The sequence below is a fragment of the Nestor notabilis genome, unplaced genomic scaffold, assembly GCF_000696875.1.
Source record: "Nestor notabilis isolate BGI_N333 unplaced genomic scaffold, ASM69687v1 scaffold19113, whole genome shotgun sequence".
NCBI lineage: Eukaryota > Metazoa > Chordata > Aves > Psittaciformes > Psittacidae > Nestor > Nestor notabilis.
This window is the reverse complement of record NW_009922614.1, coordinates 75,470-98,288: the sequence shown is the minus strand read 5'-3', so window position 1 is coordinate 98,288 and position 22,819 is coordinate 75,470. Positions and strand designations below refer to the sequence as shown.

At 35.5% G+C, this 22,819-nt stretch overlaps 1 protein-coding gene across 1 annotated transcript in view; it reads left to right on the top strand.

Annotated features, from left to right (window-relative positions):
* The window catches only part of PHF3 (PHD finger protein 3), a 40,527-nt gene that overhangs the window by 7,242 nt on the left and 10,466 nt on the right, over window positions 1–22,819 (top strand). The window contains exons 2-8 of the mRNA XM_010011721.1: window positions 2,904–3,065; window positions 4,316–6,134; window positions 16,607–16,928; window positions 18,126–18,303; window positions 19,989–20,139; window positions 20,257–20,413; window positions 21,410–21,526. Coding sequence (XP_010010023.1) covers window positions 2,904–3,065; window positions 4,316–6,134; window positions 16,607–16,928; window positions 18,126–18,303; window positions 19,989–20,139; window positions 20,257–20,413; window positions 21,410–21,526 — 2,906 coding nt within the window. The remainder of the gene's footprint in view (window positions 1–2,903; window positions 3,066–4,315; window positions 6,135–16,606; window positions 16,929–18,125; window positions 18,304–19,988; window positions 20,140–20,256; window positions 20,414–21,409; window positions 21,527–22,819) is intronic.

Genomic DNA, 22,819 nt, shown 5'->3' with positions numbered 1-22,819 from the left:
AATTTCAAAAGATTCTGATGATGTTTTTAGGGGTATTTTCTTCTTCTTCCCTCCTTTACTCCCAGCAAGTAAGGGTTGTTTTTCTCTATTTTACATTGCTGAAGAATTAAAAAATGGTCATGCTTTTGTTTTAACGCGTGGAAAAATTTTACTTTAAATTTGCAAGTGAACTATTTTTATTGCATGTTATTCTATTATTGTATAATGTAAAAATCAGTCAGCACAGCACAGTAGTTTGGAAATTTAAATACTTTACAAGTAATGGAGAGACTCAAAATACTGAAGTAAAGGCCAGTGGTGTCTTTTCCACTACAGATATGTTAAATGTGACTCATAATTTCCTTATTTGCAGCTTGTTCAGTTGTACACTGGGGTACAACTTTGTCTATTCACATATGTTTTTTTCCTTTATTTTTTCCTTTCTTTTATATTTTATCCTTCTACCTTAATTTCTGTATTTATTCCTGAGATAATCTTTAGATATTACTAAGATCATCTATATATTTTTCTTTTTAGTTCCGTCTGGTTTTGCTTTTGTTTTACTTTTCTCAGTGCTGTTTCTTTACTACTGCTTCTTTTTCATTATTTAATTTCCTAGTCTTCTCTGTATCTATTACTGTTCTCTGTCACTTTTTCTCTTCCCAGCAGGGTCTGTGTCGAATACTTCTCATCCTGGGGCCTCATGGGGCTGTACTAGCCGAGTTATAGCTCAGGTGGTTTGAAATTAGCAAGATTCTGTGCTTCAAATTCCTCTGTAAAATTAAAGCTACAGCACAGAGTCTTGTAAGTATGAAAATACTTTAATTCTAATATTTTGAGCTGTCTGTTAACAGTAGACTGAATGTGTCCCTTTTGTTCTTTATAGAGGAGGGTGTATAAATTCAGTAACTTGAGCAAGTACATTGTAACGTCTAGGACTCTAATGGCAGCCCTGAAATCTGCTCCAGAGCTGTTTCGGAAGTCTGAGTAGTTTTTATTTGTAATGTTGTCTTCCATAGCTTAGTAGTTTAGTTCTACACTGAAGAAACAGAAGAAGATCTGAAAGGAGTCTGCCTCCTTTGTCACAGTCTGTTCCCCAATACCAGTTCCACATTTTGAAGGAATGCTCTTAAATGAAAACGCTACTACCAAAGTGCAGAGCAGTTGGTAGGACGCCTTTGAGAACACAAGAATGGGCAGCCGGCATTAGGGTGAGAGTCTGTCTTGTTCAGTTTTCCATCTTGGACAGCGGCAAGTATTAGATATTTAGGGGAAAATAATTTCTAACAGGGCACTTATAATGTCATCTTTTTGCCTGTGTCCCCTGTTCCTCAGGAGGTAGCATATAGCAAATAAGTGATTAAGGAACATATGGATGAGTGGAGTAACTCCATCGTTATCAGTCCTCTGCAGCTTGTGTGTGGTGTCTGTTATATCCATACATAAAGGTGACTCTGTGGACTGGAAAGTGCAAGTTGTCAGTAATTTAATGAAACACGCTTTTCCTGTAAACTGATGTGTACAATGCAGTAACTAAAAATAATAGTTAAAATAAAATGAGTAAAAATAAATTGTTAGCTCAAGAAACTCCTAGCTTTCAGCTCCTGGCAACCAGCTAATTATGGAGGTCCAGAGTGCCTCGATTACCTGGTACCAAGGTCAGGCTTCCTTAAGAGGCTGTTTAAAATCTTGATATTTAAACTTTAAAATTATCAAGTGGTTTGGCTGGCTTTTTTTTATTCTTCATGACAGGTGCTTGTGGATTGAATTACAGACTTAATAGACTTGTTTAGTCATTACTATCAGTGTTTTGCAACTTCCAATTTTCGTTGTCTTAAAAGTATGCTCATTATTGTAGTGTCTTCACAAGAGCATTATTTTAAGTTGCAGTAATGTCAGACTTGAAAGGAGCAAGAATTGACAGATTTTTTTGAGACAGTCTAAAGATTTTAACAATGTTTAATTTCTATTGTTTATTTTGATTTCTAAGATAAATTTATTAATTTAAATCAGTTTTAAGTAAGCAATAGGTAGAAATTTTTAAGTATCTTATTTCTGTCATGTGAGGTAGTTTATTTTAAAAATGTTTCTAGGTAGTTTCCTGAGTAGTGAAAAACAGGCATATTTGGTTGTTTGGAGTCTGTGTTGTATTTGTCAGACTCTCCTACATGTTTTCTAAAGTCATTTGGGTGTTTGGCTTGATCTCGCAAATTTCTCATTCCACAGGGACCAGGATTCATTAATCACCCATAGGATCTTGGGATAGGAGAGGCTCATTGCAGAACTAAACTTAGAGAAGGTGAGGAGAATGGCTGGTACAGTGGCCTGACTGTCTCTTAGGAAATTTATTTGCAGGAGAAACCTCTGGGATCCTTTGTAGTGGAGGTTAGGAATTCAACAATGATGATATTTTTACTCTCCTGGTAGACTAGTGCATGCTGCACTCCATACTCTTCCCAAAAGGGGTTGCAGACATGTGATGTGGGTGGGACTTAGAGTTTTAAAATTGTGTTCTGTGAGAAGACTGTGATTTTAAACTCTTTGCACTACTGGATCAGCTCTTTCTGCTGTTTACCTTTCTTCACTTTTTCTTAGGTGGGAAGGGACAGTGAGGGACAGCTGATCCTCTTAAGACTGGGGACCTTCCTGTGGCAAAAAAACCCCAAAACAATAAAAATGTGAGTCCTCCCAAAAGCTATAAGGAATAAAGCTACCAAAATTCTAAGCTTTGGGTGATAGCTTCTTCTACACTGAAACTACCTCACATGGAAATTTTGTGTCTTGCGTTTCTTCATTTTTTTCCCCTGTTTGTTTTCAGATGGCAAATTTCTTTATTTTTCCCTGTCTCTTCCCCTGTCTTGCTTGGCATTACAGCTGCAATATTTTAAGTTTTAGGCTCTTTCTTGTTTGCTTGTTTTTTCCAGTTATTGGTCTTGATGATATTATGGATGAAGAAGGAGTTAAAGAGAGTGGGAATGACACCATCGACGATGATGAGCTTGTTTTACCTAACAGGAATTTGAGGACTCGTTGTGAAGAAACATCGGTCACGTCACCAAGAAAATCACCACGACTAATGGCACAAGGTGATCATTCAATAGATTATCTGTATTTGCACATTTGAAGTAAATTAAATTTTTATAATCCCACACCCCCAGCATTTATAAACTTAAAGTTTTCCTGTTTGTTTCTGTGAATTCAATACAGAAACTTCATTTTTTATACACTGCAGCTAGAAGTCAGCATCCATAGGGTACTACTCAATTTGAATTCCTCTTTGATAAATGTTTTATGTCCATTTTATGGCCAGCAGTGCTGACAGTAATTCTTAAGATTTTGATCCTTTTACCTGCATCAGATTAGCACTGTTGTTCTTCCCTAACAAAAGCATGGTGGATTTGCAAATAGCATTGGAATATGAGGTTAGCATGTCTCTTTATTTTAAATTAAAATTTTAATTCTATTTATTTTTGTTAGTGTATTTTCTTCTTGTTTTAAATAGGTCATAGCAAGTGCAGTCAAAGTTTTCCATCAAAACATCTCAGTATGCTTAATAAGTATTTTAATCAAATTTTAAATTCTGTGTGGCAGCTAATTGAGTATGGTTTGGGTTTTTCTAACTCGTTGAACTGGTGGAGTTATTTACAGCTCTGCTTATTCCCCCTGTAGTGTAGGCTGAGTTAAAAAGATAAAGTCAGAATTTAAATAGGAGCCTGTGGTACAAAGCTGGTGAGTATACTTTTTAAAAAGACACCATGCTGGGACAGTGTCTTGTTTAGAAAATGTAAGAGATGGCATCAAGTGAGAATATGACTGGATCTCAGATTCAGGTACTGTGTTGTCTAAAAGCTTTGTAAGCTTCACAGCTATACTTCCAATCACAATATAACTTACTTGTGCAATTTTTACTTGAGGTAGAAAAAAATGAATGGTAGAAAAGTACAGGTTTTGATAGTCTTTATCGTCACTTCTGTTTTGTATATACTGTTCAGAACTTTCGTAGCCATTAGAATAATGAGAACTTACCTCCATACTGTAGAGGTGTAAAATTGAAATGCAAGTAATTTACAACTTTTTAGTTTAGACAGCTGTGAGGGCTTTTTGTGGGTTTTTTGTTTGTTGTTTGCTTGTTCGGGGTTTTTTGTGTGTGGGGGTGTGTTTTCTTTTGTTCAGGGAGGGGTGTTTGGGTTTTGTTTCGTTAAGTGTTTTAAGTTAAGTGAACAACTAAGTTGTAGGTTCTCTTCATGTCCAAAAATTGGTTCTATTCTAGATAGGTCTTGTATTTACAAAGAGGAGGATGCAGTATAGCTAAGACATTTTCTTTCTCCCTTCCTAGAACCAGTACGGAGTTTGCGACAGAGCACACTAGCCAAGCGTTCCAGTGTTGCACCTCTTGTTAATACCAAGAAATCATCTGTAAAAAGTGGATCTGCTCCAAAAACCGGACAGAAACAAGAGAGAAGTCCAGCAAAAGAGGCGGATGTTGCTGGACCCTTGAAAACAGAGCAGCCTAAAGAAGTTAGGCGTAGTACAAGAAGATCAGGACAGGCAGAAGGAACTGCAGCAGCAGTTACAGCATCCCAGAGTAATACAGAATGTCTTCCTGGTCCCGAAGAGGTGAATGAAGTAAACTCTGAAACCCCTGATGAGGCAAAAGTTGAGGAGACATCCCAAGAGTTAAGTTGTGCTAGTTTAGCAGGAGCCTGTTCTCCTCTGGGAGAAATAAAGGAAATAACAGAGGCTGCAACGAAGACTGAATCTGAAAATGTTGAGTCAGTATGTTCAGTATCTGCAGATACTGAAATGATTGCAGTTAAAAATGAAGCAAATGATGTGCTTGATTCAATGGTCTCTGAAACTTCTTCAGAAGAAAAGGCTGAAAATAAAACAGAGGAATTGGAGAAGAAAACAGAAGAGCACGATCGAAGTGGGGTAACTGGAAAAGCTAATGATCCATCTAGTGCTTGTGAGAATCCAAGTGAAATCTCTGAGACCTTCTCGAGTTTGTCCAGCTCTGTAGAGGAGGGGGTTGATTGTAGTTTAGGTTCCCAGAATGTGGAAGTTCCTGGTGAAAATACATTGTCAGTAAAGAAATGTATAACAGAACCTGCAGATAATGACAAGGGAGTGGAGAAAACTGTAACTTCATCTGAGAAACTATTGGGCAGTACAGAGTTTGATAATAAAGATTTAAAAAGCAAAGAGTTTACTTCTGCTGACCCGGGAAATAGCATTTTGGAAAGTACTGTTCTTGACCAAGCAAGCAAAAATGTGCAGCAGCAGATCAGTACTAAAGTAGAATGCCCTGAGGCATCAAAGTTTCAGGATGATGACAAACAAATTAGCATTCCATCAAAATGTGACAAGAATATTAGGCCCCGGCATAGTAAGTCTGTTACACAGAATAAACAAAATCTGACTGCAGGTACTCGACAGAAGTTGGGTACAGCACAACAAGAAATAACACGTTCAAGAACAAGAGCTGGTCTTACTGTTTCAGGTCTTCATAGTCCATCTTCAGCAAGTCTGAAGCGGAATGCGGATGAGCAAGACAGTCATCAGCATCCAAATAACCCAGTGAAAATTAGAAAGAAACAGTCTGACGTGGGTTTGAAAGCAAAAAGCCGTGTTTCAGGGGTGACTGTAAAAAAGCAGACCAATACAATGCTGAAGAAAATACCCCGAGTCCAGGCTTCTGGGCAAGTACAGAAGTCGTCAATTCAGAGAGCAAGTGAGAAATCTCCTACTCATCAAAGCTTTTCTAAAGATACCCACCACTCTGCACACTCGTTATCAGGGCATGTTTCAAATCTTAATCAGAAGCAAGGTCAGGGCCAGAAGCATCAGCTTGCAACTGTCCTAAAAACAAATAGCTCCACAAAGGAAGAGGCAGAGACAAAAGATCCCACTGTTGTAGAACATCTGAAGGAGGATGATAAAGAAAAAAACAAATCAAAAAGAATTGATAAGAATCTCCAACCTCGCCAGAGAAGAAGTAGCAAAAGTCTTTCGCTTGATGAACCTCCTTTATTCATTCCAGATAACATTTCAACTGTTAAACGGGAAGGCTTGGAACACACCTCTGCTAGTGAAAGCAAATATGTTTGGGTGCCCAACAAGCAGTGTGGCTTTTGCAGAAAGCCACATGGCAACAGGTGTGTGTAGCTTTGTGTCTGAGGAATTTATTATTGGTCTCAGAAGATATTTTTTTTCCTCTTTTACCGAATGTTTCATGCTGCTGCTGCCGCCGAAACAAAAAGCCATAGACATATAATGGAATCCTGTCTGTTATGCTGTCAGTTAATTTCCTTTGCACTCATACAGTTTTGTGTCTTTTAAATAGAGTAGTAGAAACTAGTTTGGCCAAAAAAAATTTACTAGAAATGTTTTGTTCTACGAATAAATTTGTTGATGAATGTGTAATTTTGCTGTGCTGCTAAAATGCATACTTTAAACTTGACTTTTTTCACAGAAATAAGACTTAAAATGTCTGTGTTGCAGATTGTCACTTCCTTCTTTACAGAGACCTCTTAAGTTGAAGGACTACCATCAGACCAAAAAAAAAAAAAAATTGTTTACATGTGACTTTTATCTGGTAGAAGTGTGATTGTCTTTTTTTCAATTTGTATAATCATTGTTGTGAGGCTTTCATGTCACAGGAGTACTGAAGTAGTTGAAGGTGGTGGTGGGAAGAATTTAAGTCTCAGAAAACCCCTAGGAAACTTCCATGTGGGGCATATCTGAAATTGCCTTTAACTAAACCTAATAATGAGGTTGTGTCTGAAGTTGGTAATGTCCCTCTGTGACAAAAGTTACTTTTCTACACTGTAAGTGAACTGAAAAAGGCTGTTGGGTTTCACTAATGGACTGTCAATCCAAGAATAAGAATTCCTTTATTACCACTTCTTATTTTCTGGATTTAATATTGAAGTATTTTTTCAAAGTTAAAGTTCTACCTGTCAGCCTTTTTTATTTATTTTTTGTTTTGTGGGTTTTTTCTTTTGTTTTGTTTTTTTTCTTTTGAAAGCATGTCTGATTAGTCCTTTGCTTATGTTAAAGAAAATTTTAATGGTAATTTTCAGTGAGTGTGTTTTAGAACTCCATATATCAGAGTGAAATATGGAACAATTACCTTTGGTGCTTGAGGTTTTTATAGCATTCATTTGTAAGAAGAGCCCTTGTGAGTTTTATTGACTACTTATATCATTTGAAAAGCTAATACATCAAATTCATTTACTGTGCAGCTATAGTAACTGCATCAGTGTGGCCTATTAAAAGAATTAAGGCTATATTTGCTCTGCCTGGTTGGTAAGAATTACCTGATTGAAGGGGCACTCAGACTTAGTTCTGTGTGGTTTTGTGCTTTTGTTTTTTGTCCTTTTTTTTTTTTTTTTTTTTTTTTTTGGACCTCTATAATAGTGTTTAATTTCATGTTTTGATAGTGTTCAATTCTATGCAGTTTGAATTTCCTTATTTTTTATCATCTTGTGTATTATCACAATGGTAGAAGTACATAGGTAGCCTGAATTTCAGTGAATTGTTTAAATTCAGAAAGGCTGCTTCATGACACAAAAATGTTTACGTGGATGTTTTTAAAGCAAAACAGGCATATTTGGGGTTTAAACTGCTTCGATACCTGTTAAAAATTCAGCTTTGTGTTAAACTCATCTTCTTTTCTTTGTATTTTTTCTAGCACTTAGATTTCTACAGGTTTTCTTGTTCTGAATGTCTTGTTCTGAAAGTCTTGATTTCTACTTCTTAATGTTTGTAACTAGCATTGGGAAGATATGGCAGTGAGGCAAAACTAGATCTGCTTAGTTTATAAAGTCGATGTAATACTACAGAAGATACACTATGCATTGATACAGGATTAAATGCAACAAACCGATTTTGCATTGCCAGCTCTTACTGCTGCTAGAAGAATAGTATAATACATGTATCACCAGCTGAGGTCGGAGTGAGAGAGCCCATGACTTGCCACAGATGGCGATTATGGGTATCCTCAACTTCTTAATGTCTTGGTTTTTTTGTTTTAGTGGTGTTTTTTTGTTTTGTTTTTAATGTCTGTTACAAAACTGCTGACACAACCAGCAGTTTCAGGAGAAAAGGAACAGATTTGCTAAATGTAAAAAGATAGTACATAAACACAGAATTTTGTTACATAGAATGACTGAGACACACTAGAGGAAGTCACAAAGCTGGCAGTATTGAGCCCTGTGTATAATAATAGAAGACTTAAGACTGTCATTCCAGCACTTCTTACCATCACTATTCTAAAGAATGTTTTAATTTGTTCACGTAATTTTTATTTTGTAGCTGTATGCTGCAAATAAGAATTCAAATTCATTTGCTGTCATTGAGATATAAAAGGAACCAAAACTCAAGTGCCTTGGCATTTTGTACACGTTTAATTATTGGTGTAAGAACAAGAAAACATTTTCAGTACAGTGCAATAGGAAAAAAAACTTTATAAATTTCACTTTTATTGCCTGGAAAAACATCAAAACTATCAAAAGTGAGTATAGTGATAAGGGGTTTTCATTCACTTTATGGATTGCTTTTCTAACAGCCTGGCTGGTCAGCCTATTTCCTATTTGTTTTGTTGTTTTTTTTGTTTTTTTTTTTTTAATCTGCTCGTTGCATAGGAGAAAAGGAGAAAGTGAGAGACATAAATATTGTCAAATGACAGTAAGTTCAACATATGTCAAAGCCACAGCTAAGATCTGAAATAACATTTGTGTTTTTATCCTGCTTTACGGTTATTTGAACTTTGGAGATGTTTTTATCAATGCTCTGGTACAAATGACTAGAAAAGAAGTTGAACTGAAATTGCAACCCCAAGTTGGGAAATAATGTGTGTAAGAGCTTTGCAGTACATCGTGTTAGTGTAACACATTTAGAATTCAGGCTGCAAATTAGTTGCCACCGGAACCTTATTGTATTCCCTACAAAAAATGCAAACCCAGTAGCTTGTAAGATGTGGAGATGATTTCATCAGCTTTGTTTGTGTACAGAATCCCCAAAGGGGGATGCTTACATAGGCCTTTCACAGCCTCAGAGTAATCTTACTGTGCCTGCTAGAAGAACAGTAGAAGGATGGTACTTCTATGTTGCTTTATTTCAGAATTGGCACCTGGCAAATACAGTCATTTTCCATCTTTAGGAATATCTGCAATAATTTGGTGGCCAGATGCAAAGTCAGAGTATGCTTACCTTGCACTGCAGATACAACGGATTTGGCTGTAAAAGGAGAAATCCTTTTTAACAAATGTGACTTGCGTGATCAAAAGAAGTTTACAAGTTAGAACATGTCTTAATTTTTAAGAGACAATGTTTTTTTTCTTTCCTGTTAATAATTGCCATTCTTTGGCACCTGAGCTTTGAACAATGGCTATTCATACTTTGTTTTCTACTTGTCTTGATGCTCATAAGCTGGAACCAGCATAGCAGGTTTTTTTTGTATCTTCATTACCTGGAGTGGGTAGGCAATGTTTGGCTTTAGAACTGTTTCAGTCTGTTTGCTTGATGTATGCTGATTCCCCTTCAGAGATTTACCCTTGTAATATAACTAAAGAACAGTTGTACTTTCATGTGAAAACTAAACCAATTTTTTTCTGGGCAAGTCAGATAACCATGGTGTAACTTTGTACTTAGTAATTTTCAGCATATCAAAAAGTAGGTTTTTGTTTGCTTTTGTCCCAGTGTGAAGTTTGAATTATTGTTGTTACTCATTATAGTATTGCTTTCAATTTCTTTGACTTTGCCATTGTATTCCCATGTTGCTGTTAGATGTTTTCTCATCAGCTAACATAAATCATACATACAGATTTTCATTCATCTATAGATGAAACTTGTATGGATATGCATGTCACATAAATGTTTCAGACTGAAGTTACTACCTCAACTTCTTGATGAGTTCATGTGATGCTGAAAATAATAAGCTTTGTCATGAACAATAGTTATTTTTCTGAAAACAGATTGAAGGTCTTTAAAGACAGTTGAAGGAAAAAACAATATTTAATTTCTTGACAGAGAGCTAAATGAAGGTGGTAGCTCTGCAGACACTGAGAAATCTACGAATGTAAGATTTCTTCTTGTTTTCCAGTTTTCACCATAGATGTTAAAGTTCTCTCCAGGCTGAAGGGCTGAACTCATTTCTTTCTTGTACAGATAGACAAAGCCTATGCTTTGTAGATTGTCTCCCTTGTCTTCACTCAGTCTGGTTGAATTGGAAATTGTTCCACCAAATTCCAGTTAGTAATTCGTAGTACCTAACTTGAGATACTCTGTTTCTAAGCAAATTTTCTAGAAAGCATTGTATCACCAGGAAAGTTTGTATCTTTAATTTGTTTCTGGTGACTTCCTCTTTTGATATCTACAATTCTAGTAAGTTTTTTTCTGATAGGGTGTGGGAGTTTGGGCATTCTGTTTTGTTTGTTTTGGTGGGGGTTGTTTGTTTGTGTTTTCCTGTTTGTTTTTGTTTTGCTGTTGCTTGGGATTTGATCATGCAGTTTGTGTGGTCATACACAAACTGGCCTTCTCAGAGCTCACAGAAAAATTAAGTGGTGCAGGACCAGAGTTTATTCTGCTTTAATATAGAAGAAAAGTTAATACTATTGTAAAAGACAGTTGACTGGAAAGTGCAGGAGTTGATTTAGCAAAGATTCAGTATTCCTGGTCTCTTGCATATGCATAGCCACTAAAAAGTTTCTGCACAACCGTCATACAGAAAATTACTTTGGCTCATGGATGAAGTTAAAAAAGAAACCTTAAAACTGTTTTTTCCTGTTGTAAACATCATTGGGGCATTTGATTTTTTTAAAATGGTGCTCATACTTCAGTAAACTATTTTGGAATCAGGCAATCATGTAATTTTCACAGCCAGTACAAAAGAGAATGGCTAAGGAAGGAGATTAATGCTCCAAACTTATAACCACCCTTAAATTAAATGTGCATATTTTTTAAGGGTGGGTGCATATGAAGGCAACTGAATCATTGTTGTGACACCACTTCAGAAGAAACAGTAATTAGAATAATCATGATGTCTCAGTTCTAGTACACCTTCATTGAATAGTATTTTAAACTGCACGTTATGCAAGATGTCATCAGCTTACAGTCATGGATGATACTTTAAAGTTTTCTGCCTCTGTTACTGCTTTCTTCCACTGTGAAAGCTTTGCAACATTAAAAGCTATCAGCCGTGTCCACCCACAGCTGTAAAAAAAACTGTATGACAGTATAAACAAAATAGCATTGTAATGTATAATTCGTGAAGAACTCAGCTGTGTTTTATATTTACAGCTGTGTCATTTTATTAGTACATTTTTATATAGATTATATTACTGTGCTACAGTACCGGTAGGATTATTATTAATATCAGTACCATTAGGGACTCAAGCAAATGGAAAGCATGAGTTGTCTAAAATACAGTTGAGCTATCTATATCTATATGCAGCTATAGAATGTACGATCCCGATGCTGCAAGGTGCAATATGTGGGTAAAATCCACTGGTAATGGAGCTTCCCTTAATGATTTATTTTTTTTTTTTTTAATACAGATTTGTTATTAATGTTAGGAGATGTACCAATTTTTTCAGGGTTTTGGGAAGTTCAGTGATTTTGTTTTCCTGTTATCAGGCACATTTCATGCATTCATCTTTAGTTCAAAGAGCATAGGGTTGCTTGTTTCCCTGTTTGTTTACTTTTTGGAGAGGTTCATGTAACATAAAGAACTAAAATTATGCTTTTGAGGAAAAAAGAATATTATATTACATAAAAGATGGGCTATTGGAAGTTAATACTTAAGAAAAAGTTTGCAGTGTCTTTTTCCTGAGCTGCAAATTTTGTGCAAAGAGATCTGCTGATAGTGTTTCTTTGAAGATAGGTTGTTCTTGTTAGATCGAAACCTGAAAAATCATGTCACCTGTATTAGACTTAAGTATGAGCATTTTCTCTTTTTTGCTTTTTGTATATGTTCTCTGACAGGGTAGTGCCGTTTTTTTGGTTTGGCACTTTTTTTGACTAACACTTGTTTCACTTCAGCTTTGAATCAAGCCCACTTGATTTTGCTACTTCAGTGATGTGGAACATAAGTGCTGCTAAAGCTGTTTTGAATGTCTTCTCTACTAGTAATGTCTTTATTAGCTGAAGAAATAATTCCATGTGGTATCTCTGCTTTAACGAGACACAGATGTAATGTTAATACAACTTTACAATAGATGTTATAGAAGATTGATGATCAGTGCCATTAATGGGGGAGAAAATGCAGACATAAGACACGCTTTAAGTCCTTTAAAAGTGTGTGAACAGTGGTTTTGCTCCTCTTAGGTGGTTTGGGGTTAGGGTGTAATTTTGAATAGTTTGGCTTGCTTTTTTTTTTTCCTTTGAGTCCTAATGCAGTGTTTTCCCTAAATTATGTACTGTGAATGCAAAGGAATAAAGAGAGGCAGTTATTTCTGAATTAAATTATTTTTGTTACATTATCATAGAATGCCCACGCTGAACTATTCTAACAGCTTCCAATTTTTTGTCTTTTATTTTACTCATAAGTATAGCTTTACAAAGAACAACTCTTTTATTAATAAGAGAGTTTCTGCCCATTTTACTTGTAAAATCTTATTTCATAGTAATGGATATCTCTGGAAAATTGACATAAATGGAATGTATGTAAGTTAATTTTAAAACATAGCCTGTACATTTTGAAGATAAATCATCCAAGCCTGAGTTTTTCATCTAACAGATTAATTTAACTTGGTACAAATAACACACCAAAAAAAAAATCTTGCAATCCTAAGAGAGGTTGTGGAAAATTCGTGATACTTATCTCTTTTTTATGTATCATTTATTACTTTTCAATTTTAAGGTGCATCTTTTCATGCCAGTGCGTGGACTACCAAGAGGATTCTTTAAAGGAATGAAACAGTAACATGTTCTATGCAAAGGTCCTAATGTACTATAGTACTCTTTGCTCTCACCTGTCAGCTTTTTAAATTTTTTTCTTAAAATATATTTTTATGTTCAAGTCCAGTGAAAACAATTCTGTTGTTTAACGTGGCATGATTTAACATTTTAAAAGACATTTTTCTTTCTCTTTCAGCTTTACATCTTCCCATCCAGCCTTACAACATGGGTAAAACTCCTGCACTTCAAACTTGAAGCAATCTACAGTCAGAAACTTTGGTGTTTTAATAGTCCAAGATATCAGAACCTCTTCAGTCACAACTTTGACAGCTGTGCAAGAAGACATCCTTGATACTTCAAGCCAGGCTTCAGTTTTCCTTGACTCCCCTTTTTAGTCTTTGAGCATTGCCAGTTACCCAATTATAATTGCTGTTACAAATCATAATTGTGTTTTTTGTGCGGTTACACAAAACAGATAAAAATGTAAAAGTGGCCTTATGGTAAAAAGGATTGTTTACATTACTGGTATAAAAATCAGTGTGACTTCTGTCGTCAGAAGTTGTAGTCTTCAGTTGACTAGTGTGAAAATACTAGTAGAAATAGTGAATTTTTTTAGGCAGGCAGCACTGGTATTTTTATTCCCATTTTGTATAAGTAGGTTCAAGCAAGACAACTGTAAACACTGCATTCTGTTTTATAGTACAGGCTTCATGGACATTTCCAGGTTCTCTTTGTAGTCCTAGTTTCTGAATCCTGAATTCTGAAGTTTTATGGTGTGTGTTTAAACATAGTTGTAATTGAAATCTTATTGTGAAGACTTGGAAAGAAGCCAAATGCATATTCCATCTCAGTAGTTTGCCTAAGATGGCTTGAATGACATCTGTCTGTCTTGGTATATCTTCTCAGTGAAAAATCATCTTTTCTGAGCCGAATTCATTACAGGGTTTTTTTTGTTTGGGCTTTTTTTTTTGTTTGTTTGGTTTTTTTTTGTTTTGTTTTGTTTGTTTTTTTTTTTGGTAGACCTGAAAATAAAGATATAAGACTGGATGCCTATCCTGGTGCTTTACTTATATCATACACCACCCTTGTTGCCCACTTACTATGTGTGAGTTAAGCTGAAAAATTACACATGCTGTCAATTTAAAGTTGAAGATGTGCAGCATCTTGTGTTCTTTAGTCTCTGGAGTTAATATTTGCTGCAAATTTAGTTCTTTTTATAAATATTAGTGAAAAATCTTGTTTTGGTTGCTAAAGGTTGCAATCTGCCTTGGTCATTTAACAAAATAGTCTCCAATGCTTTACAAACTGGGGAAAAATATATACATTTTAAATAAAAATTCAAGTAGTAGCAGTTGTGGCTTCAAGATGGTGTATTCTTGGTTTGCTTTTATTTTTAACTGAAAGTCATTCATTTATTAGTACACCAAAATACACTTTAAGCAAGAAGCACTTGACTGTATGCTTTGATCTTTTTCCTTCAGCTCTGCAGAAATTAATTTGGAATTTTTGTAACTGTTTTCAGTGTTTCCAAAGCTTTACTAATAATTTCTTGCAATGATACAAGATATGTAACACATACTTTTGAGGATCCTTGCAGTTGCGAAATAGGCACTTGTGCTGTATTTGCTGTTGTCACATGTTTGGCTCCAGGTTCTCAGAAAGGAGCAGTCATCTTTGTGTTGGAAGTCCTTTCGCTTCTCTCTTGTTTTCCTGTTGTGTTTGTGGATGCTATGGTATTACTCTGGTAAAACCATTGGAACCAGTTGCCCCCTGACGTTACAATTCACTTAGCTGGAACATGGATCTGGAAAGATTGAGATACTGATAAAACATGAAGGATCCTCTGCCTTCCTAATTGAAGGTACTAAATAGACAGTTATTGTTTGCTTGTGATAAGTAATACCACAAATGTACTTGAAGCTCAGGGGGAAAAAAAAAGAAAAATGAGAAAATAGTTTGTGAAGAAAACTAGATTAAAATATGGTTTCTTCAAATCTAGCAAACAGCATCACAGGCTAGTGAAGCTGGAAATGACTGTTGTCATGCTGCTTGAGTTTTAAAACTTCTCAGACTCATTTTGCATCAAAATATTATTTACTTCAGCAGAATTTAATCCTGATTTATTTTGGGTAAGCAAAGACCAGAATATAACACAATATTCTGTTCTTTTTTTTTTTTTTTAAACATCTACTGTTAGATATTAAGAATTTTCATCTCTTGAGATACCAGTAGTTCTTGACTACAATACATGCATCAAACCATCTGGAGTGTTCATTTGCAGTTTTGGAGAAAGAAAGTTCTTCTAAGCACGTCTTGTTGTATTTATATGGTTTTGCAAAGTAGGTAAGTCAGCAGATGGCAGATTTTAGCCTGAATAGGAATGTACATAAATTAGGAATCATTTTCCTTAGAATCATATGAAAGAGATTTATAGGATATTAGATTAAAGGCACAGGGTTTGCAGGTCATTATATTTAGCTTCTGAAATATATTGCTGAAACAACCAGCATTTTATGAATATGTAAGTATAAAAGAAAAGCAAACCCAGAGATATAAAAAGGAAAAGAGAATGAGTGGATAGTGCAAGAGATCTTCCTAGATCATTTGAAAGCAGATCTTCAGTAATGATGCCAGTTCATTATTATAAGAAACAATTTAAAAAATCATTACTACCATGTAAATGTCTTGAAATAGCTTTATTGAGGGGTTTAACCTGTGTAACTAAAATTCCACATCCTTCCCAAATAGTTCCACTGGTAATTGTACATATCAGTGTAATTAGGTACTAGTGATACCTGATGAAGTTTTCAAAATGCTTCCACAAAATAATCAGAAATTACGACTTTATTTTAGGCCATGCTATCTGTACCTAAAGTTACTTTTACTATTAAAATAATGAAGGACTTGAAGTGCCTCTGAGATGAAAGGTGTCCTTTGGTGTTTGAAACATCCTTTAAGTAACTATTAGCTCTGAATAACATAGCAACACAAAAGTGGCATGTACCTTGTTTAAAACAAACCAGTTACTGCAAGCTAGACAGATGTAGTTGAAAGCTCCTGGTTCCATGTTCACCAGTAAAGGGAATAAAAAGGAATTTTCTGTAAGTAATTCAGTAATAATGGTCTAAGGAATGTGATGATAAAATGCCAACTAGTTTAGAATAGCTTGATGTTGCTGTGCTCATCATATTTGTCAGAATGCTTAATTATCTTACTGTTGTGGAAGATTGCAGTGGGTACATTTCTGCTGTGAGGATGGTGATCATATTTGAAGGAAATCAAAGATAATAGGAACTTGGAAGAAACTTGCCAAGCCTTTTCAGACACAAGTTTACTGATTTGGAGAATTTCGGTGTGTGTTTGGTTTTTTTTGTTTGGGCTTTTGTTTTGTTTTTATTTTTTAATCCAGTCAGAATTTTTTTTTTTCCCAATAGTAGTCTGAAAAATAGTGTTGGTAGGATTTGGGGCAGGTTACAAAAACATAAGGAGGTTATGATAGTCTCTTGGACTACTGCAAAAGGCAAAATGGCCAAAAAAGTATTTCTCAGGAATACTATGCCATGTCGTAAGGCTGGAGATGGATGTAAAGCTACAGAGAAAATCACTTACCAGGTAAGAACGGATCGTTGAGGTGCACAAATCAAAACCAAGTATGGTATGTTCTGCTCTAATTGCTGTATGCTCTTTGGTACTCTGTATGCTGACTTACCTCTTCTTCTATTTTCAGGTTTATGGTAGGCTGTGGTAGATGTGATGATTGGTTTCATGGTGATTGTGTTGGACTGAGCCTTTCTCAAGCACAGCAGATGGGTGAAGAAGATAAAGAATATGTGTGTGTGAAATGCTGTGCTGAAGAAGACAAAAAAATGGAGTGTTTGGACCAAAGTGTACCAGATAGTCAAGTGAAAATTGAAATCCACAGAGAAGAAAGTCATTGTGAAAAACTGGGGATGTCAAAGCAAACACCTGCTTGTAATGTAAATGTAACAACTGAAAAAGCAAAGCAAATGGAGGACATTGGGAAGCACAAAGTCAAAATCTTCAGACGGGTGTGTCGTATTTAATGCTTAAAATACTGTTAATTATTGGAGGTAGAAGGAATTTCCTCCTAAACCCTGCTATTTAAAATACCACATTTCAAACATTTTTGTGAATCTTAATATAAAACTTCTCCACTATTATTTTCAGAGTTACTTCATTTTCTAACTGGCTTGACTGTTTTTAATGATAGTGATAAACTCCTCTTATATTGAGCAGGGTTAATGTGCGCATCTTATGTATGTGTGTATATATACCTATACATCTTGGTGTATATAGAAAAGGTGAAGAACTTTGTGCATTTTTCTTCAGATTTCTAAGCACTTCTGCAGGACATATGTCAATTTGCTGTATGATATAAACTGCATTTCTTTTAAATATCTGTAAAGCAAGTCAGGCACTGGCACAGGCTGCCCTGAGAAGCTGTTGGCTGGCCTGTCCCTGGAAGTGTTCAAGGCCAGGTTGGATGGGCCTTTGAATAACCTGCTCTAGTAGAAGGTGTTCCCTGCCTATTCCATAGGGGTTAGAACTAGCTCTAGGGTCCCATCCAACATGAACTATTCTATGTGTCTGTGAATATGAAAACAGTATTTTAGCTTGGCTATTTCAACTTTGTATGTAGAAGAAGGTGCCTAACGTTTTAATTGTGGCCTTTCTCTGTGTCTCGTATTATTAACCAAACGATAATTTGCGAGAGCAGTGAGATGGTTTTTATTACAGTTCTTCAGAGGATTTCAGTGTATAGCATCATATTGCTCATAACTTAATCATCAGTGAACCTTTTTTTCTTATTTTCGAATAGTAGTGTTGTAATTCAGACACGTAAGTTACTGTGTTTAATTTTGGTTTACATGTGCTTTCTAAACATAAGTGACGTCCTGTGGATACGTGGCTAAAACTAATTAAAGGATGTTCATTCATATCCCTGATCTTTTAAAATAACTGAAAACATAGTGGTTTTCAACATGGAGTTTAACTGCAAATTGCCTGTGGTGTGTTTTCAGCCAATATTTCAAAGAGGTTGTTAAAGAGTACTTTGCAGTGATTTGGGATATGCAGTAACCTTTTAGAAAATACTATACATACGTCCAGGGAATTCATTATACATTATGAGTTATACTTTAAAAAAATGTGGAAAATGTGTGGTGATTACATAGTAGTTCATTGTAGCATTCAGTAGCATTCTAACGTGTAAATGTTTACTTCAGGAATCTGGTGACGGGAAGAACTTGCCAGAGTCCAGAGACTCGGATATGAAAAAAGGGCAACATGTTCCTGCTCGAAAAGGATCACAAACTGCTGTAATTCCTCGGCGGTCCCCTGAAGACAAAAATGAAAAAATAAATAAAGAATCCCTTAGTGTGGTTGAAAGGTCCACAAAATCAGGTAGCGAGGTTTGGTGAAGTACTCCATGCTGTAATTCGCGTACATCTACAGTGAAGGATAATGACTTTTATAGTATCAGTTTTTCAAGTGCAAATTATGTGAAGTGAAATGAGTCTTTGCCATCCATGAAATAATTGAATTGTTCTAAAATATGTTGCTTGAACTAGGAGATGACAAAAAGATTTTTATAGTGATGTTTTCAGAATAGAAGTTAATCTAAAATCCTTTTTAAACAGAGGAGAGGTTTGGCAGTCTCATTTAGGACAGTTACTATAAAATTATTAAGCAGCACATTTGTCTTAATCTCTTAGCTGCTTTGAATTATGCTTACAGTGGCATTGTTTATTGCTAATCTTGTGCATAACTTCCCTGTTGCAGGACTGTATTTTCAGATGGTTGAAACTTTGCCAAAATGTTGCTGGCATGTGGAGGTTTTCCATTTTCCATGCCCCCCTCAGGCTATTGGTTTTAGTCCAGTTCTTCATCCTCCTCTTGAGCAGGAGATAAGCACAAAAATGTATTGAGCAAATCAAACATTATTAGAGCTGCTTTAATAAACAAGCCTAACATCTGAATGCTTTAGATCACAGTGCAGAATGGGATATTTCTCGGGGCAGTACCACCCTGCTGGCAAGGAGGGGAAAATCAGTATTTTGATAGTCAGAGACTTGATGATCCAACCACACAGTCTGCCCAACAGAAAAGAAAATCTGTCTTTTATTAGCTACTTGAAAACACAGTTCATTTGCATCTGGTATTAATACATTTTAAGTTGTACTCAGTGGCTGAAACTAATAATAAAGAAAGAGGGTTTCTTTACCATCAAATGCTTAAGTTAGATCTTTATCTAAAGTCTTCAATTTGTTTCTGTTTTCAGAGTAGAAAGTAAATAAATTAATATTTTTTATTTCCCATTGCTTTCATAAGTAGAAGGCTACTGCTTTGCATTAGTGACATGCTCACAGGCTGAGTCAAACAAGCTTTCAGTTTACATTCTGAAAATTCAAGTTTGAAGGAATGTAGGTTTTTTGCTTAAATGATTTTAATTCCATTAGAAATTTTCATTATTTGTATTATTTCTGACAAACCTTATAATGGCCTTGTTTAAGAATGTCTGTTACCTAAATCAGAAGCTGAGATTATTATAATTGAAATAATTCTGATGGCTAACAGATACAGAAATTATAAGTGTAATGAAAAATGCTGTCTTAATGTGAAGTTTATGATGCTTATAACATGTGCTTCCCAGATATTATTTCTCAGTTTACTCATGGAAAAATTAATCTATGCTGTTACAGAAATTCAGGGTCAAAATTCCCAAATAAGATCAAGCTAATAAGCACTGGTCATCTTTATTCAGTGTAAAAGAAAATACCTTAAGTCAAAGAGCAAAAGTTCTGTTTGTTTCTGTCAAAGAAGTTTCTTCTGGATTAATCTAATTAATACAATATCCAAACCAAATAAAAAAAAAAAAATCCCCAAAGAAAGCAACAAAACAAACAAACAAAAAACTCAAAACAAACCAAACAACAAAACAACTAACTAACCTTCCTGGGAGCCCATTCCTTTTTCTTGAAAGTCAGTTCTTAACAGTTTAAAAATAAAACTTCATAACATCCAGAAACAGTAAAAGTTGATAGCGGTGGCTTGAGTAGCTTACAGTTTTTAACTCTGTGTTTTGATAGGTGTTCATGAGAAACAAGAAATTAAGAAAAAGAAAAATGAGAAAGGATCCGTTAGTGCAACACACCTGCCAGCTGTGCCAGCTTCCAAACCTTCTGCTGATCAGATAAGACAAAGTGTCAAGCAGTCTCTTAAGGAAATTCTAATGAAAAGGTAAAGATATATAATTAAATTATTAAATTACATTTGTAATCATTTTCTTTCGGAAGTCAGAGAAAAAAAAATTATTTTAAAGCATTTGGTAATTTTTGCCCTTGTGTTCTCTCACAGATTGACGGACTCCAGTTTAAAGATTCCTGAGGAGAGAGCAGCAAAAGTTGCCACAAGGATTGAAAGAGAGCTGTTTTCTTTTTTTCGGGACACTGACTCAAAGTACAAGAACAAATACAGAAGTTTAATGTTCAATCTTAAAGATCCTAAAAATAATGTATGTATTATTTGTCTGTTGTGCTTTACAGAAATCCTTTATTTGCTGTAGATTAAAGTCTCCTATGCAGATACATTATTAATCCTTTAACAAATTTTCGTTTGGTTTTATTTTTTAGCTTTCCTCATCTCTGATGTTGTTTGCCTTGCGCACACTGTGTTCCCTGTGTTCTTTTTCACCTGTTCCCCATCATTAGTTCTTCAACTCCTTGCTCTGAGAGTACTTCTTATGATGGGGTTTCAAAGTGTTGTAGATACAGCTTGCCTAATGTGTTTATCTTTACCTCTTGGTGTCCCTCCCTCCCTTCTTCTTCCCCCCACCTTTGCTGCTTACTGCACTTACTTTTGTTTCTGTCCTGTAGCTTGTTTCACTGTGCTTTTTCATACCCATATTTCTCAAGTTTGGTCTTCGCTCTCTTTTCTGCTTTCTGTGAGTCCATTATTCAGTATCATACTTCCTCAACTTCTGTCTTTTGTCCTTTTATCAGTAGTTCTGATCAGGTTGCTTTGTCTGCAGTATTTTACTATTACAGTTAGCCAGCTGTAAATTATATGAGCAGGATAAGTTCTGTCACTGGCTTCTCCTTGCTCATGCTGCTAAATTATGTGGGGTTTCTTTTACCCTAGGAATTCAGTTCAGTTAAGTCTAGAGGCAAAGACATCCTCTTAATACTTCTTTCTGCTGCGTAATACATGGGAGTTACTGCTACCATAGGCATAAGCTTACCTTCTCTCTTGGAACAACAGTTAATTATGTGTCTGATCATTACAGTGTATAATGTAGATACAATCTGTTATGTAGAATAAATGGAGCTCTGGAATTGGGCTTTTTGTGTTGTAAAATCTAGTACAGCTTCCTATAGTGGTAGGTAATTACAAAACCACAGTATCTATATAGCTGTAGAGAATATGTTGTTTCTTGCTTCTCTGCTTTATTTCCAGCTGCAAGCTGTTTTTGTCTTGATAGCAACAGTGAAACTTTTGTTCTTTCTTCTAGATATTATTTAAGAAAGTACTGAAAGGAGAGGTTACTCCCGACCATCTAATTAAAATGAGCCCAGAAGAACTGGCTTCCAAAGAACTGGCTGCTTGGAGACAGAGAGAAAACAGACATGTAAGATTTGTCAACTTACATTGTTTCTTGACTGCTTAAGCATGTCTAACTTCTACGTATGCTTAACCTGCAAACGGAAAGAACAGAATAAATACATGTTGCATAAAGCAACTCTGACTAACCAGGCAGATCTCTATAATTTATTTAGTATTCAAAACCCAAAGGGTTTGTTTGGACAGAAGTGAAAGAAGTATAGTAAATTCCTGAAAGGGGGAAACCATGTGTTTTCCCTTGCCATGCAGCTTTGTTGCTGCTTGCTGTTCCTTTGTTCTGTCTCAAGAGTGAAGGCTTCTTTGTCCTTATTTCCAACAAAATTTTAAAGCTCTAGCTGGATCTTTATAGACACCAGTTTCTTAAAAAGGGATAGAGATCTCTTTGGACAAACCATACAGAACTGGTGTTGTTTGTAACTTACATACTGATGGAACATGACAATTCACACCCCAAGAAGCAGACCTGAAGCTGGAAACCTGATCTGCCACTGTGAAAAGTCCAAAAGGGGAAAAAAACACCCATGCACCCCAACCCCAACCCCCCCCCAACAAAATGAACAACAACCCCTACCCCCCAAAAAAACCTCAAACAAGTTTGAAAAAACCAAAAACCCCAAATAACCCAAAACAAAAGAAAAAACATGAACAAAAAAAACACGCCACCAAAAAAACCCCGACAAAGTTTACTAGATTAGTTTTAGCATTATTTTTCTTGAAACAGGAAGTCACACTATACCTATAGCTGTGTTAACAGCTTAGAAGGAGAAACGGGAATATGAGGACCTATGTTATTTTAATAGAACATGCTTTTTTCTTACTAGCCTATTTATTGTGCAGTTAATCCAATTATAGTTAACTGCAGCTGCCCAGAAATGCCTGGTTTGTAGTATCAAGTTTTCTAGTTTACAAAATCTAGTTGGCAAAATCTTCTGATATGTTTATGTTGCTTCATAGAACTGAAAGGCACAAAATTTGGGTAGTGTTAACTGGCATTCATATTGTGTTTGGGTTTTGCAGTGTGAGGAGTTGTGAGTTGTATCAGATGTCTTCTGATTAAGAATTAATGAGTAGGTATTGTGACACAGAATAGCTGGAAATTTATCCTCTTTAATTCTGTGTGCTCAGAATGAAGGAATGTTTAGTGATAACTGATTCAGTACAGTGGGATGCTGGTTTGGAGATTGCAGTTTGCATTGCAACATTAATTATTCCTTTTTTTTTCCAGTTCCTATTCAAAACCAGTTGTTGAATAATTCTGTTAACTCACAGTTGTTCTGAGGGCATAGAAAAGCATGAAAAG